Source organism: Orbicella faveolata, unplaced genomic scaffold, assembly GCF_042242905.1.
Source record: "Orbicella faveolata isolate gen_17 unplaced genomic scaffold, um_ofav_v1 contig_35, whole genome shotgun sequence".
Taxonomy (NCBI): Eukaryota; Metazoa; Cnidaria; class Anthozoa; order Scleractinia; family Merulinidae; genus Orbicella; species Orbicella faveolata.
This window is the reverse complement of record NW_028301564.1, coordinates 1465369-1482706: the sequence shown is the minus strand read 5'-3', so window position 1 is coordinate 1482706 and position 17338 is coordinate 1465369. Positions and strand designations below refer to the sequence as shown.

The window sequence follows — 17338 nt, the reverse complement described above, 5'->3', positions numbered from 1 at the left end:
TCCTGCTGCAAATTTAAATGTAGACTGGCCCATAGCAGATTTTAAATCAGGCAGGCGAATTTCTCGGCTATCTCTTAATGACCTGCCACAAAGTTCTGATCTGAAATTCATATAACTCTGAAGTTGCGTAGGACAACGGTGGTTATTAACAATTTCAAACACTAGCTGAAGACGCATTAAGATTATTCTCAAAGCTTTATTCTGTAACCGTTCTAAAAAATCGGAATTCTTCCTAGTGCAGGATCCTCATATGGTGGAAACGTAATCTAAAACAGGTAAAATAGTGACTTAATATAATATATCTTCAAAGGGATAGCTGGGCCCTAAAAAGACGAAAATCTATTTAACAATTTAAAGGAGCTAAGCACGGTATTTTGAGTTATTTTGGCCACATTCAAAATTACCTTTAAATGGTAGGAAACCTGAAAATAACAGTTTAATAAGATAGAAAAACACCAAAGAGATAATGATAAACCATAAAGGAACAGGGATGGCTAAAGATGGAGAAGATTAACACGGATTAAAAACGACGAATTTGAAAAATTGACGCTAAACTTTTCAATATGCGCAAACCGTGACGTAGCTCCGTTAAGGCAGACTGTGGAAGCGACGTAAGATATGTGACTGTTCCAAGATAACGATGCATCAACTATCACACCAAAGTACAGTGGAACCCCGCTCTACGGACACCCCGATATTACGGACAGTTTCGTTTTCCCCGACGAAAAGCTCATATATTTTTTCTAAAATTAACCCGCTTATTACGGACACCCGTTAATACGGACAACGGACACTTTTCTGTGTCCCGAGCGACAAACTCTTATACATCGTCAACCCCGCTTTACGGACACTGTTTGTATCTGTGCATTGTCTATTGTCATTGTCATGATTATGTGCTAATTAGAGATTTTGTACCCTGGTCAAATTATGACAGATTTCGGCGGGTTAATACAATTTTATTACTAAATGAAACAGTGGCAAAATAGCATGATGCATTTGACCAGTTCTTTGTTCCGGTGCATTACCCAGTCTGCAGTCCTTATATAAAGTTTTCTGCCTGATACGCTTACACAAAAGTTTCACTTTCTTGGTCTTTTGCTACACTCCTTGCTTGTAGCCTTCTTCCTCTTTGACGTCTTATGCTTGCCACTATCACCATCGGCCTCCGTTCGTATTGCTGGGTTGTTGCCAACGTCTATTAATTGTTCAAGTAAATCCACGTGCTTCCTAGAACCGTCAAAAATATAAACACACGGTATTTCCATACCAAGGCCTCCACCCCGATTAACTGCTTTTCCACATACTTCACCTGATCCTCGATTAGTAGGCTTTGAAATAAAATGGGTGACTATACCAGTGCGGTTTTTGGTGTTTGCGAGGTGATATGGAATGTGGCCGATAACTCGCCTTTTAGTTAGCACAGCGACCACGTTTTTGTCCTCACCATTTCCCGGCTCTGGTTGCAAAGGCAAAATTTCACCGAGAGTGATACAGTTAATGATTTGTAATTTACAGTACAATTAAAACGTTTTGTTGCCGTACAAGTGTCGGCCTTAGTGTTTGTATCGATAAAACACGTGTCCCTGACTTTTTCCCGAGGACTCCGGTTAATACGGACACCCCGTTAATACGGACATTTTGGCATGTCCCCTTGGTGTCCGTATTAACGGGGTTCCACTGTACTTAAAAGATCTCTTCTGGTTTAGAATCGAATCACCGCAGAATATAGATATCTACGGTTTAAACCAGACGCGCTGCATCGCTTGGGCGCGAGACACCTCTAAAAGTATAGGGGAACCTTAAATCTGATGATAATTAACCTACGACTTACGTTATATGATGTGGGTCACACGATGGTGATAACGATGCTAAACTGTGAGATTGAACTCCCTCGAAAAGCTTAGCATAGAAATCGAGGAATAGGAACGATTGTTACCCCTAGTAACTCATTGCTCAGTTACAACTGGACAGCAGTCAGATATCAGAAGTTAGCATTTTTCACCATGTAATGAATTACGCTTGTTCTCGTTTTATGTAAACTTATGTGCACGAGCTGTCGTTCTGATACTTGTATGCTTTCAATTTATTTATATGAGTGAGACAATATAACAATTTTCGCTTTTACTTTCATTACAAGTTTTCTTTCGTTTCGTTTGATATTTACTCAATTTTATTTCACTTTTGTAGATCCGTTAATTCCTTGATTCCCGGCTCTCAGGCCTGGTGCATCATCAGCGTCATTAACTTTGGGAACTTAAACCTTTCTTATTTTCAGATTTTCTTTTCTGCTATATTACAGCCACAAACCTTGTTATTTTTAGTCTATAAACTGGCAGTGATTCATACGCTATCAGATTTCGTTTTCGTTTTCGTTTCGTCTTTTTTTTTCTCTTTGCTCTACCGACTGAAGTCATTAATTGATAAGTTTCGTTGACTGAGTGTCTCGGTAACGGATATCTCGCTCGGATCTCTTTTCAAAATTGACAGTAGTGTAGGACGCTCTTAGGGGCCCTAACCAACCAGGAGCCAGCAAAAAATCACGTGACAGGCTCTCGACCAATCAGATTGCAGCATTTGCTGACGAATTAAAAGTGGGCGTGGTTTGAAAAAATTGATGACGTCACAGGTGATGTCCAAATAAGGGTCATCAGCGATAGTGGTGAGTGGTGATTAAAAGATTAGTGGTGGAGCTGTTGTCATGTAGTGGCAAATGAGTTTTTATGATGGTGTGAGCAATTTTTAATGGTTGAAAAGGGGCCAATGAGCATCGCGCTGAAAAAACGGTGTGCTTGTGCGCCAAGGCGCTTCGAGCGCACAAAGGTCAATGTTTTTGAGAAGTGCCGTAGTCGTCAGTTGCTGGCGCGCGCGGTCAAAGTTCAGAGGTAGTCGAGCTCGCGCGCGTCAAGGTCAAAGTTCAGGGGTAGCCGAGCTCGCGCGCGTCAAGGTCAAAGTTCAGGGGTAGTCGTCAACTGCGCGGGCGCGTCAAGGATTTTTTGAGGAGTGCGTAGCGCGTAAAAGGTCTCAATTGACACGATTTAAATGTGAATTATAGTTTAATGATAAACTAACAAATGTTTTTACATTTGAGAAACGACGGATCTAATGTGAATAAATTTTTGTTTGTTATAAAAGTAACAAAATGGTTTTATACATTTGAGAAACGTCGGATCTAATGTGAATAAATTTTATTATAAAGTAACAAAATGTGAAATAATGGTTTTACATTTGAGAAACGTGGGATCATTGTCCGTTGATCAGGTGGGCTTCGGCGATTCCTCGGGGTGGTTCGTCGATCCATTGAAAAAACTTGCAGGTGCGCCTGGGGCACTTGAGATAGAGTCGGCCTGGGTTATTGACCGAGTGTGAGGTGGCCAATACCAGGGACTTGTTGCACAGACAACGGAAACGGGCTGGGTCTATTTTCTTGTAGCAGGGTTGGGTCTGTTCGGCAACGCGTTGCAAGTAGGCGCTCACTTCACTGGCTCCGCAGGTCACATAACACTTGGTGAAGAATCTGGAAGAGGGGCACCGGTAATACTCCCAGGTACTACCGTCGGGGGTTTGCACACTCCCGAATTGCATGGGCGCCCAACAACGCGGGTAGGTGTGATCTTGTTTTTTTCAGTTGGTCCAAGAACTGATCGGGGTTAAACTCCTCCAACACTTGCACTTCGGTGAATTCCCCTTTGTCGTCCACTTCTGGTGGCACTTCTACGAGGTTGTCTTTCCTGAACTTGTCGAGTCCTACTAATGACATCAGTCCTCCTTGAATGGCGGGTGGATGTGAGTCTATGAGCAAAAAAAAGAGTTAGTATCCCAGTCGAGTGTTTTCTCGTAGCAGTCTTTCCAGAACGTGCGTGGTTTTTCGCGCATTTTTGGGAGTCGGTCTTTGTCTTCGCCAGAAATGGTTACGTTTCATTTCACTTTTGACTTGTTGTCGTTTCTTTGAGAAGGCACTCCATGGTTCGGAGAAGCCTTTGAGAGGTACTGTGGTCCAACGCACGGAGTCGGGCGTGATCTCTTTGAGGAGTACGCGTTTTTTGAAACGTACTCGAGAGCGTGTTTTGAAGAGCCAACGGTCTAACGTATATTGTAGTTTACCTTCTTCTCTCTTGCGGATATCCAGTTTCAGTTTCTTGCGAGCGGCTTTTTTTTCTTGTCGGGATACTTGGCGGGGGAATAAGCTCCGTAGTCGATGTGACTGTCCGGTCCGAATTTACCGGACGGATCATTCGGGTCGATGTGAGGTACCTCTTTGGGTTCACCGAGGGAAGTCATGACACCTACGAGTGTCTACATGAAATAATGTGTGTGATTTGAAATTGCGTGGATCGATTATATTGCGTCTTTCGAGGACCAATAGTAGTAATAGTCGCTCATATGACCGGTAACCAATCAGGAGCCGAGAAAGACAATAGGCTATTGTTTGGAGAACAATGGATGCTATTGTTTTCCAAATCCAAGATGGCCGCCACAAATTTCAGCCAATCAGGAGCCGAATTAAGAACAATGGATGCTATTGTTTTCCAAATCCAAGATGGCCGCCACAAATTTCAGCCAGTCAGGAGCCGAATTAAGAATTCAAGATGGCGGCGCCCACGTCACGAAAGTCGGCCATGTTGGAAAACAGCCCACCATCCTCGACGGAGGACTGGGATCGGTCTCACGGATTTCCATGGCGACACAAATCACGCCAGGGTCACGCAAAAATTGTCATGCAACTTCAAACTCGATACTTACAGTGTCCTGTGGTCCTAAACGACAGAGGTCCGGTATTTAAAAACCAAACATCACACATTGTCAAATGTCACGAACTTTAATATCAACACTTTTTGACTAACATTAAAAGATATGACGTCATTACCATGTTGATCGAGTAAAAAGACCGGTTTCTATCGTCATCACACAATTTTTCAAATGAACTTTAATGTCCAAAACGTTTGCGCTAAAATTACAGAAAGCTGTTCATTGTGTCTCAGATAAGATAGCACCATCAAAAGAAATGGAACAGAAATAATTTTATCCAGCGTGAATGCAATCTTTGACGAGTAACGAATAATAAGCGAAGACAAAAATTTATAGGCTAAAAGGTGAGAAGAAAACACTACAATTGAAATGCGTCAAGTGAAAATGAATTGCTAATGGAAGATTGCAATAAAATCTAAACTCCTTGATCTCGACTGTTCCCTTGAGAAAAGCATCATTCAAAGGAATCTTGAACAAACAAAAGGCATTTTGGGCGACCATTGAAGCGGAATTAACATAATTAGTCAGAGATGAAACATGGAATAAATTAAAACCGAAAAGCACATGTTTAGAGGTTGAAATCATGATAGACTGTATTTTAACCCTTGAGAATAAAATCAAAGGAATTTCAAACAAACGTTTCGCGCTTGAAGTAAAGATTTAACTTCATTTACAAACACTGCAAATCGCTCCTAATTCAACAATTATAGTTGTCTAAGCGGGTTTCCAATAGCGCCAAAATAAATCACTTACATCAAACATAGTCCTTTCCTCCAAAGCGTCACACAACTAGCAATCGCTCAACTCCATAGCCACGAAGACAGGAAAGAATGTTACGCTTAGAAAAGAAGACGTGTGCTGAACGTTGTCACAAGTAAAATGAATTCTATCAAGACCGATTGACTTATAAACTCGTAAAACAAAACAAAAACAAAAACAAAGAGTCTGAGTCTTTGCAACGTTTATTGAATAATGATAATAAAAATAATAACATGAACTCCGAAAAAGAATTGATTACAATTTTTAACTCATTAAGTCTTGACCGTCGGTATTCCACAAAGTGTTGGGAACTAAACTCGTTTCCAGTTTCACAGACTCTTGGTCCCTGGCCCCAAAACGCACGATATTCTGCCCTAGTTTTCTTTGCTTTTGGTCATGAAGTCTTTGCCTGATCCGTTCCTTATTCTTGGCATAATAACTTCTCCAATACTCGTTGATCCGTTCCCTGTTGTTTTTACAGTATTGTCTTCGGTAATTTCTGATGTGCTCCTTGTTCTGTTGACAATAGGCTCTCTGGCTGCTGGCGAGTCGTTCCTTGTTTTTTTCATACCATCTTTTACAACGGGTTTTGAGAATCCCGACGTTCTCTGCACGATATCTCTTTTGTTGGGCCAGGATTCGCTGTTTGTTCTTGGCATAATATTTTTTGTGGTAGGCCTTTTTACAGACAACCCTCTGGTCTTTCCCTGACAGTTGATTGGAGCAATTCATCTTGCATGTGTAGCGTCTTACAAATAATGACTAAAAACCTGGAATCACACACTCTTATAAGAGTCACATGGCTAATTCAGGTCTTAACCTCTTCTTCTACTTCCTCTTCGTCATCATCGTCGGGGAGTAACTTCTTCCGCATTAGTCTGTTTAGCAGGAATTTTCGTTTTGCCACTGCCGACTCGGCCGCTTCGTCAAAATCCATGTCGTCTTCCTCAATAAAGCGTCGAAGAGTCTTCATGACTTTACGGTGTATTGCGTCGTGTTTGATACGGTGAGTCCATTTTAGACGCTCTAAGTAAGTCCTTCGTAGCCTTCTTCTACTTACAGGTAATAGGACGTTGAAAGCAGCATTTTCGGCATAGTTTTGGGATTTTCCCTTATCCAGGAACTGCTGGACTTCTTTCAGGTAGGTTTCTTTGACGTCTTCCCTGACGTTTTGACGTAGCGGACTCCACGGATCTGGTTCATCGTCGTCCGCTTCTTCTTCCTCTTCGGAGCTGCTACTATCCTCATCTTCTTCCTGTTCCTCTTCAGGCTCCTCTTCATCCACCTCTTCTTCCTCTCCAACGTTCTCATCATTGTTATCTTCCACGGGGCCAAAAATATCTGTTGAACGATCATCCATGATTCTCGTCGACCCTCACCCAAGACAACGTACTTCAAATGAGCCGAGTCGATTAAAATGATCTTTAATATACCATTTTGGGCAATGATCAGACATCCTCTCTCTTTCTTCGATGCCAGCGCGGGTATCCTTCGTGCGTCGTGAGGTGACTAAACACGCGTTTCCTGTCATCACTGGCGGGATGTAAATCCAGGACCGTGTACCCAAACGGTCGTTCGGTCACTTTTTGATACGCGTCCATCATGTCTTGCCAGCAAGTGGGAAAAGCTTGAAGCACTAAATTCTTCATCCCTAATTGATCTCTTGGATTTTTGAAGGCTACGATGTAGTGCGCGTTCCTGGAAATACTCTTGGCGTATTTCCCTGGAAACATGTCTTGGCACAAGTACAACACGGTGATATTTTGATGATGAGAGTGTTTGGTGAATAAGTCTAGCAACGCTTTGTCCTCACCTCCCTCTGCCATCAGATCGTCCAGTACGAGTAATCCACCCTTCGGAAACCATGACTTGAGATGGTCTGACTCTGGAATCCCTTCGTGAAATTGCACACCAGCGTCTTCCATGTCTCTAAATCCGTCTTGCCACGCCCCGTAGCAATAATGAATCGTAGTGGGAGGGTTTACAAACAATTCTTCCAAGTGATCCAAGAGTAACGATTCGGTAAAACAAGTCTTGCCACAACCAGAAGGGCCCACGATCAAAATACTGGAGGGTGTCTTGAACCGAAACGCTTCTCCCATTTCTATTCTACTAGGGATCCCATGGTGCTTTTCGGTAGGAAATGTGATATTTGGGACATCTCGTGTCTTTTCTGATCCACTGCGTTGACAACTATGTTTTTCGTGACGAATTCTTCTGTCTGCACGAGAGAATAGTCTATGACAATATCGACAATAAAGGGACATGACTCCTTGCTAGTTTGACTCAAAATAAATTGAGGCAGTTAATGCCTTAGTTTTATACATGATTAATGATCGAGTTGACGAGTGTGGTGGAGGTGGTGGGGGTGGTGGTGGTGATGGTGAATGTGGTGGTGGTGGTGAAGGTAGATGTGGTGGTGGTGGATGCGGTGGTGGTGGTGTAGGTAATGGATGTGGCTGTAGTGGTGAATGTGGTAGATGTGGCGGTAGTGGTGGTGGCGGTGGTGGCGGTGGTGGCGGCGGTGGTGGTAAATGTGGTGGTTGTATAGGTGGTGGTGGTGGTGGCGGTGGATGTGGTGGTGGTGGCGGTGGTAAATGTGGTGGTGGTGTAGGTGGTGGTAGTGGTGGATGCGGTGGTGGTGTAGGTGGTGGTGGTGGATGCGGTGGTGGCGGTGTAGGTGGTGGATGTGGTGGTGGTGGTGGTGGTGAATGTGGTGGATGTGGCGGTGGTGGTGGTAAATGTGGTGGATGTGGCGGTGCTGGTGGTGGTGGTAAATTTGGTGGTGGTGTAAGTGGTGGTGGTGGTGTAGGTGGTGGATGTGGCTGTGGTGGTGAATGTGGTGGATGCGGCGTGGTGGTGCATTTGGTGGTGATATAGGAGGTGGTGGTGGTAAATGTGGTGGTTGTGATGGTGCATGTGGTGGTGCTGGTGAATGTGGTAATGGTGAATGTGGTGGTGGTGGCGGTGGTAGCGGTGGTGGTGTAGGTGGTGGTGGATGTGTTGGTGGATGTGGTGGTGGTAAATGTGGTGGTGATGGTGGTGGCGGTGGTGGTGGATGTGGTGGTCGTAAATGTGGTGGTGGTGGTGGTAAATGTGGTGGTAGTGGATGAGGTGGTGGTGGTGTCGTAAAAGATGGTATGAAAAAAACAAGGAACGACTCGCCAGCAGCCAGAGAGCCTATTGTCAACAGAACAAGGAGCACATCAGAAATTACCGAAGACAATACTGTAAAAACAACAGGGAACGGATCAACGAGTATTGGAGAAGTTATTATGCCAAGAATAAGGAACGGATCAGGCAAAGACTTCATGACCAAAAGCAAAGAAAACTAGGGCAGAATATCGTGCGTTTTGGGGCCAGGGACCAAGAGTCTGTGAAACTGGAAACGAGTTTAGTTCCCAACACTTTGTGGAATACCGACGGTCAAGACTTAATGAGTTAAAAATTGTAATCAATTCTTTTTCGGAGTTCATGTTATTATTTTTATTATCATTATTCAATAAACGTTGCAAAGACTCAGACTCTTTGTTTTTGTTTTTGTTTTGTTTTACGAGTTTATAAGTCAATCGGTCTTGATAGAATTCATTTTACTTGTGACAACGTTCAGCACACGTCTTCTTTTCTAAGCGTAACATTCTTTCCTGTCTTCGTGGCTATGGAGTTGAGCGATTGCTAGTTGTGTGACGCTTTGGAGGAAAGGACTATGTTTGATGTAAGTGATTTATTTTGGCGCTATTGGAAACCCGCTTAGACAACTATAATTGTTGAATTAGGAGCGATTTGCAGTGTTTGTAAATGAAGTTAAATCTTTACTTCAAGCGCGAAACGTTTGTTTGAAATTCCTTTGATTTTATTCTCAAGGGTTAAAATACAGTCTATCATGATTTCAACCTCTAAACATGTGCTTTTCGGTTTTAATTTATTCCATGTTTCATCTCTGACTAATTATGTTAATTCCGCTTCAATGGTCGCCCAAAATGCCTTTTGTTTGTTCAAGATTCCTTTGAATGATGCTTTTCTCAAGGGAACAGTCGAGATCAAGGAGTTTAGATTTTATTGCAATCTTCCATTAGCAATTCATTTTCACTTGACGCATTTCAATTGTAGTGTTTTCTTCTCACCTTTTAGCCTATAAATTTTTGTCTTCGCTTATTATTCGTTACTCGTCAAAGATTGCATTCACGCTGGATAAAATTATTTCTGTTCCATTTCTTTTGATGGTGCTATCTTATCTGAGACACAATGAACAGCTTTCTGTAATTTTAGCGCAAACGTTTTGGACATTAAAGTTCATTTGAAAAATTGTGTGATGACGATAGAAACCGGTCTTTTTACTCGATCAACATGGTAATGACGTCATATCTTTTAATGTTAGTCAAAAAGTGTTGATATTAAAGTTCGTGACATTTGACAATGTGTGATGTTTGGTTTTTAAATACCGGACCTCTGTCGTTTAGGACCACAGGACACTGTAAGTATCGAGTTTGAAGTTGCATGACAATTTTTGCGTGACCCTGGCGTGATTTGTGTCGCCATGGAAATCCGTGAGACCGATCCCAGTCCTCCGTCGAGGATGGTGGGCTGTTTTCCAACATGGCCGACTTTCGTGACGTGGGCGCCGCCATCTTGAATTCTTAATTCGGCTCCTGATTGGCTGAAATTTGTGGCGGCCATCTTGGATTTGGAAAACAATAGCATCCATTGTTCTTAATTCGGCTCCTGATTGGCTGAAATTTGTGGCGGCCATCTTGGATTTGGAAAACAATAGCATCCATTGTTCTCCAAACAATAGCCTATTGTCTTTCTCGGCTCCTGATTGGTTACCGGTCATATGAGCGACTATTACTACTATTGGTCCTCGAAAGACGCAATATAATCGATCCACGCAATTTCAAATCACACACATTATTTCATGTAGACACTCGTAGGTGTCATGACTTCCCTCGGTGAACCCAAAGAGGTACCTCACATCGACCCGAATGATCCGTCCGGTAAATTCGGACCGGACAGTCACATCGACTACGGAGCTTATTCCCCCGCCAAGTATCCCGACAAGAAAAAAAAGCCGCTCGCAAGAAACTGAAACTGGATATCCGCAAGAGAGAAGAAGGTAAACTACAATATACGTTAGACCGTTGGCTCTTCAAAACACGCTCTCGAGTACGTTTCAAAAAACGCGTACTCCTCAAAGAGATCACGCCCGACTCCGTGCGTTGGACCACAGTACCTCTCAAAGGCTTCTCCGAACCATGGAGTGCCTTCTCAAAGAAACGACAACAAGTCAAAAGTGAAATGAAACGTAACCATTTCTGGCGAAGACAAAGACCGACTCCCAAAAATGCGCGAAAAACCACGCACGTTCTGGAAAGACTGCTACGAGAAAACACTCGACTGGGATACTAACTCTTTTTTTTGCTCATAGACTCACATCCACCCGCCATTCAAGGAGGACTGATGTCATTAGTAGGACTCGACAAGTTCAGGAAAGACAACCTCGTAGAAGTGCCACCAGAAGTGGACGACAAAGGGGAATTCACCGAAGTGCAAGTGTTGGAGGAGTTTAACCCCGATCAGTTCTTGGACCAACTGAAAAAAACAAGATCACACCTACCCGCGTTGTTGGGCGCCCATGCAATTCGGGAGTGTGCAAACCCCCGACGGTAGTACCTGGGAGTATTACCGGTGCCCCTCTTCCAGATTCTTCACCAAGTGTTATGTGACCTGCGGAGCCAGTGAAGTGAGCGCCTACTTGCAACGCGTTGCCGAACAGACCCAACCCTGCTACAAGAAAATAGACCCAGCCCGTTTCCGTTGTCTGTGCAACAAGTCCCTGGTATTGGCCACCTCACACTCGGTCAATAACCCAGGCCGACTCTATCTCAAGTGCCCCAGGCGCACCTGCAAGTTTTTTCAATGGATCGACGAACCACCCCGAGGAATCGCCGAAGCCCACCTGATCAACGGACAATGATCCCACGTTTCTCAAATGTAAAACCATTATTTCACATTTTGTTACTTTATAATAAAATTTATTCACATTAGATCCGACGTTTCTCAAATGTATAAAACCATTTTGTTACTTTTATAACAAACAAAAATTTATTCACATTAGATCCGTCGTTTCTCAAATGTAAAAACATTTGTTAGTTTATCATTAAACTATAATTCACATTTAAATCGTGTCAATTGAGACCTTTTACGCGCTACGCACTCCTCAAAAAATCCTTGACGCGCCCGCGCAGTTGACGACTACCCCTGAACTTTGACCTTGACGCGCGCGAGCTCGGCTACCCCTGAACTTTGACCTTGACGCGCGCGAGCTCGACTACCCCTGAACTTTGACCTTGACGCGCGCGAGCTCGACTACCTCTGAACTTTGACCGCGCGCGCCAGCAACTGACGACTACGGCACTTCTCAAAAACATTGACCTTTGTGCGCTCGAAGCGCCTTGGCGCACAAGCACACCGTTTTTTCAGCGCGATGCTCATTGGCCCCTTTTCAACCATTAAAAATTGCTCACACCATCATAAAAACTCATTTGCCACTACATGACAACAGCTCCACCACTAATCTTTTAATCACCACTCACCACTATCGCTGATGACCCTTATTTGGACATCACCTGTGACGTCATCAATTTTTTCAAACCACGCCCACTTTTAATTCGTCAGCAAATGCTGCAATCTGATTGGTCGAGAGCCTGTCACGTGATTTTTTGCTGGCTCCTGGTTGGTTAGGGCCCCTAAGAGCGTCCTACACTACTATTGGGAAACTGTGCCAAACTCAGTAATCAAGAATCAATTAGATTCTTTGAAACGATGTCTCTAAAAATAAACGAATTGCTGGTAAGCTTAATTAAAATCGTTAATTCTTGACCATATCAGTCCTATCGTATCTTCTCGATGTCTAAAACATTTCTTCACAATAGTCAATAAATTGCATCTGAGAAATATACTTTCTAACAAGAAATTTAATGGGGCATGGTAGTTTTGCCAAGTAAAGAAAGCCTAAAACGGCTCAAACAACAACGACTAAATTATCCCTCAAAGAATGTCAAAAAGGTTAAAAAAAAAATGAAAATCAATATTTGATGGCAAACAAAGGTCAAACGCGTCATTCATAAAATGAAAATCAGTTTTTATTGTACAGAGGATCCGGAAAACTCAAAAGAAAGCCACCACAAAAAAATAGTGAGTTACACTGCACTTCGAATTCTTGAACAAGAAGAACTAATGCTGTCTGGGCATACAGTAGCTACATTTTTTAGTATCTTATGCGAGTGCATAGAAAAAAAATTGGTTTTACACTGTAAGATTTTCAAGAAGAATTGGTGTTCTTGGCTGAGCGTCGTTGTGCTGACATTGGCCTCTCTTTGAAATTTATTCTAGAATCTGATTGGCTCAAAATCACTATGGTTTATGAAGTCCCCATAAACAGATGGCCTGTTAAAAAGACACACTTGACTGGTTCATTTAGCACAACTAAGATCGAGGATTCTACTGAGCGCACTGCGTGAAAGCCAAAATATTCTAGAGTATTCTGGACTCGAATATGTGATTGTGACGCAATAGAATCCTAGAGTATTCAAGCCGCACCACACAACACGTGACGTACAATTGAAATATTCGTGTCAAATATGGTGGAATACGTTCTGTTCATAATCGTTCGAGGATTTTCGTTTAAGTATACCACACATCTGTCATAATCCCAGAGTATGATGGCGAACCCTTTGTAAAAAGAACTTTATAAAAGAAGGTAACAGTTCGGGTGCATAGCATTCTCCTGGAAGCAAAATTTAGACTATGAATTCAAAGTATATGCGATCTGCGCGTGTATACGTTTATCCTGGAATACGTGATCTTAACGCCAAAGCTATTGAATTCTAGAGTATTCATGGCGTGTACAACCGTGACGTGGACCTGGAAAATTCTTATCGAATATGGGCATACGCAGGAGCACGACCGTGTATTCGTTTCGTTGACCAGAACAATTGTACTTTTTTAGTTCATGTTGTCGGCGCAGCGCATGTGTTTTGCTTGAGTCAAGAAATTTACACGCTTTGTTGTAACTTCGAATTCCACTCATTCGGTTTTGACCGACGTTTTTGGGATAATCACTACAAAGCGATTTCTCTTTGTGTGACCCGTCTCGTCTGAAATGGTTAACACAGCACGAAACCACAAATTGGACACTACGGGATACGTAAAGTTCCACAAAGTTAAACTGACTACAGACACGTAAAGCTGCGCAAAGTTTGGTTAGTAAGAGGAATCAAGTTCGTTTCGGAGAAGTTTTGGTGTATTCGGTGGAGAAAGTCCCGAGACCTTCAGACAGATATCTTTTCTCTGTGGGATGAGTTTAACTCCGGAGCCCGCGGGGCAACGAAACTCCTAAATAACGGCCCAATAGCTTCCTCAGTCGACTCCCTGCCATCATATCAACATTGCATTACGCTTGAACAAGAAATCACAAAATATATTACGGAAAACACTTTAATCAGATTTTTTGCTCGAGGTTACTTTTGAAGCGAAATTGACCTTAAACGTGTTTCGAAACGACTTGTAACGAAATGAGAGAAACGACCAACATCAGCATTCTGAGTGTCCGACCTTCAACAAGCACGGATCAGCGGTTTTCCACATTAGATACCAAGTTCTCTCGATTGTCGCGCCATTTTTTTGGCGTCCTTTTTGAAAGGTGTGAAATCTTGAAGCTTGCACCGATCTCTTGGTCCTTTTTCACTGTTTAAAAACTCTACTTTGGCGGACACAATTCATTTTATCTTCACTTCTTCTCTGTGCACGATTTCAAGCAATTTTTGGTGGCATACAGCTGGTGAAAACATCGATACATACGGAGGTACGAGTCAACAACAACAGGTAAAACGTAAGCCATTGTTGTCTTCCCGGGTTGTCTTGTACGTACGAGTACCCTTGTAGAATCAGACACTATGTACAACATATGTAAATGCTATGCCAGTAAGCTATGTAAAATGTATGTTTTGGGTATTAGAAAACTATGTTAGCTGCCATATAGCTGCCTTATTGAAACTCTATTTTGTCTATATGTTTACTCTATGTATTTTAATAACAAATTCTATGTATTTGTTAGTCAAATGCAACCTTTCCATAGTCTATGTAAAAGCTATGTATTCAAATGAATATGGAAGTTAGTTGATGACACTGAAATGAAATAGCCTTTAAATAGCCTCTGCATATATTTGAAATACAACTTACATAGCTTTTACATAACACTTAAGTTTTCCAGGGTAAAGTTCAGTTGTAATGTTTGCTTAAGATGTATGGAATTGCCTCTGGTTGTAAATGTTTCTTTATCAAGCAGAAGTTATACATTGGAAGTAAATGTAACCTTGATTTCAAGAGGGACAGCAATGGGAATGATGGTGAATTAAGGCATTAAATCAAACTACTGTGTAAAATTTACTGATTGATTTATTATGATATTTTCCTTAGCACTGCAAGCTTGATTTGAGGTTTCCCAGTGTGGATTTACACATAAACTTAACTAACCTTTTATGCGTATTGTATTTTAATCATAGGATGAAGTAAAATTGGTAATGCCTTACATGTATGTATAATCCCTGGCCTCCTTATTTGAAGAAAAAAAGGAAAACCTGTGAGGAAGAACCCTGGCTTACAAGATACATGTATGTATTAATGACTATTTAGGGGGCCATGGAGACTTTTTAAGAATTATTTTTGTAAGAGCTTTTGAAAAATTGTATTGGCAAGTAAATTTTGGCATTTCACCAGTCAGTCTCTATATATTTTATATATAAACAAGGTGATTTGCATATCTGTTTTCAGAGTGCTCAGTAGTAAACTAGAGCGTGATTATAACAGATGACGAACTGAGCAACTGTAGATCTAACTTGACATTTTATTACCATTTAGTTTCGTAGTACACAACTTGTGTGCAGCACTCATGAGATAAAATTGCCAAATGCGAATTTACATCATTACATGGATTTGAAATACACATGCAACCGTTGGAAATGTGATAGCTACAATAAGTGAACGCTTTTACAAAAAAAAGGAAAATTGGAAATTATAGATAAACACTGTTACTATTGTGTAACAACAGAAGCTTTAAAAGTTAAAATTTAGCATTTTTCCGGAAGAATTTGTTTGCATGTCTACATGAAGTTATCAGTTCATTCCATTTATTCAGAGAGGCTAACTCAGGTTTACAAAGGTACTTCTCCCAGAGGCATAGGTTACATTGATTTGAAGTGGGGTTATATGGGGCAGCTTGCTTTAAAATCTTTCAACTGACTTTGAACTTTGATTTATTGTCAAAGTGACTTGAAGCCTCACCCATGTAACCCCGCTTCAAATCAATGGAACCTACGCCTCTGGGAGAAGTACTTTATTATTTGTAAACCCGAGTTAGCCTCTCTGAACAAACAGAATGAACTGATTAGATAACTTCATGTAGACATATAAACAAATTCCTCCTGAAAAATGTTAAATGTTTAATTTTAAATTTTAAATCTTCTCTTGTATTTCAATAATAACAGAGTTTATTCCTAATTTCCAGCTTTCCTTTGTTTTGTAAAAGCATTCGCTTATTGTAGCTATCACATTTCCAATGGTCGCTTGTGTATTTCAAATCAGTGTAATGATGTAAATTCCCATTTGACAATTTTTATCTGATGAGTACTGCACACAAGTTGTGTAGTACAAAACTAAATAGTAATAAAATGTCAAGTCAAATCTACATTTCATCAGTTCGTCATCTGTTATTTTATATATACATTATATTAAGGTACATGTAAACCCTGTTTCATTGATGACCACTACAAATTTCAAGACAATTTGCTATAGTAATGTCAAACTACAGTGAAACTTTGATATAATGAAGTGCCAAGGAATTGGCAAAGTATGTTCACTATAACAGGGTTTTGTATCAAGGTTCTTTTCTGTATAGTCTACTATTACTGGGGCTATGAAAATCATTCGTTATACTGAGGACCTCGTTATAGCTAGAGGCTCGTTAAATCGAGGTTCCACTGTACTAACCATATTCCTTCCAAAGGTAAATATTGAAAATTGAGTTTTATTACTCATTTAGGTTATTAGCCTTAGGAGGAATTTGTTTGCATGTCTACATGAAGTTATCTAATCAGTTCATTCTGTTTGTTCAGAGTGACTATTAGCCACTCATTTCAGGTTAAGAGCTGAAAGTTCAGAACAATATTGAATTTGATACTCAAATTTTGATTGGATTAATTAATGCATAAAAAGTTTGCACCATATCTAGCAAAAAATGAAAGACTTCTAGAGCTTGCCTACCTTTGTCAGTACAAAATGAAACATAATCTGTAACCTTGAACATTGTTGCTCTAATCGTTTTTAATGTTTTTAAGCCCACAAACTCTGGCCCTCACATCCTTTCATACTTTGTTTGCACTGTAAACTTGATTAATGTGCAAGACAACTCTCTTCTCTCAAAGGCATCTTAAGTATGTTTTTGCATGCACTAGAAACCCAGGTGCTTACAGTGTAGCTTTCCAAATGTGACTGTAAAACTTTTTGGTCATCAATCGTGTCAACACTTAGTGTTGATCCCAGGTCTTGGTTTGAATTTTCAGCTCTTTGTCTTGAGGTTACCCTATATCTTTCAGAGTGTCTTGCACCCACGCCATTTAGCATGTCTAATTAAAGCCAATAAAGCTGGCTATCAATCTACACGTACATGTATAGCAAGAATTTGGAAATAAAATGAATGATCAAATTTTTCAGGGTTTCTCTGCGCGAGCATCCAAATCACTTTTCGAAAGCTAAGTTAAAGTGAGTCTGCCTCAAA

At 41.2% G+C, this 17338-nt stretch overlaps 2 protein-coding genes and 1 long non-coding RNA gene across 3 annotated transcripts; 1 reads left to right on the top strand and 2 right to left on the bottom strand.

The window, feature by feature from the left end:
* Positions 1-6256: 6256 nt before the first annotated feature.
* LOC149102538 (uncharacterized) lies at positions 6257-6932 on the bottom strand. The gene has a single exon (XM_089273860.1). It carries the CDS (start codon positions 6863-6865, stop codon positions 6314-6316), a length of 552 nt encoding a protein of 183 aa, XP_089129986.1. The 5' UTR covers positions 6866-6932; the 3' UTR covers positions 6257-6313.
* On the bottom strand, positions 6810-7859 carry LOC149102537 (uncharacterized). Its single transcript, XM_089273859.1, has one exon. The coding sequence runs from the start codon at positions 7770-7772 to the stop codon at positions 6954-6956; it is 819 nt and encodes a 272-aa protein (XP_089129985.1). The 5' UTR covers positions 7773-7859; the 3' UTR covers positions 6810-6953.
* A 6185-nt stretch (positions 7860-14044) lies between these two features.
* Positions 14045-16249, top strand: LOC149102536 (uncharacterized). Its single transcript, XR_016201995.1, has 2 exons — positions 14045-14388; positions 15069-16249. It is a non-coding gene; the product is annotated as an uncharacterized LOC149102536 (long non-coding RNA).
* The last annotated feature ends 1089 nt before the right edge of the window (positions 16250-17338 follow it).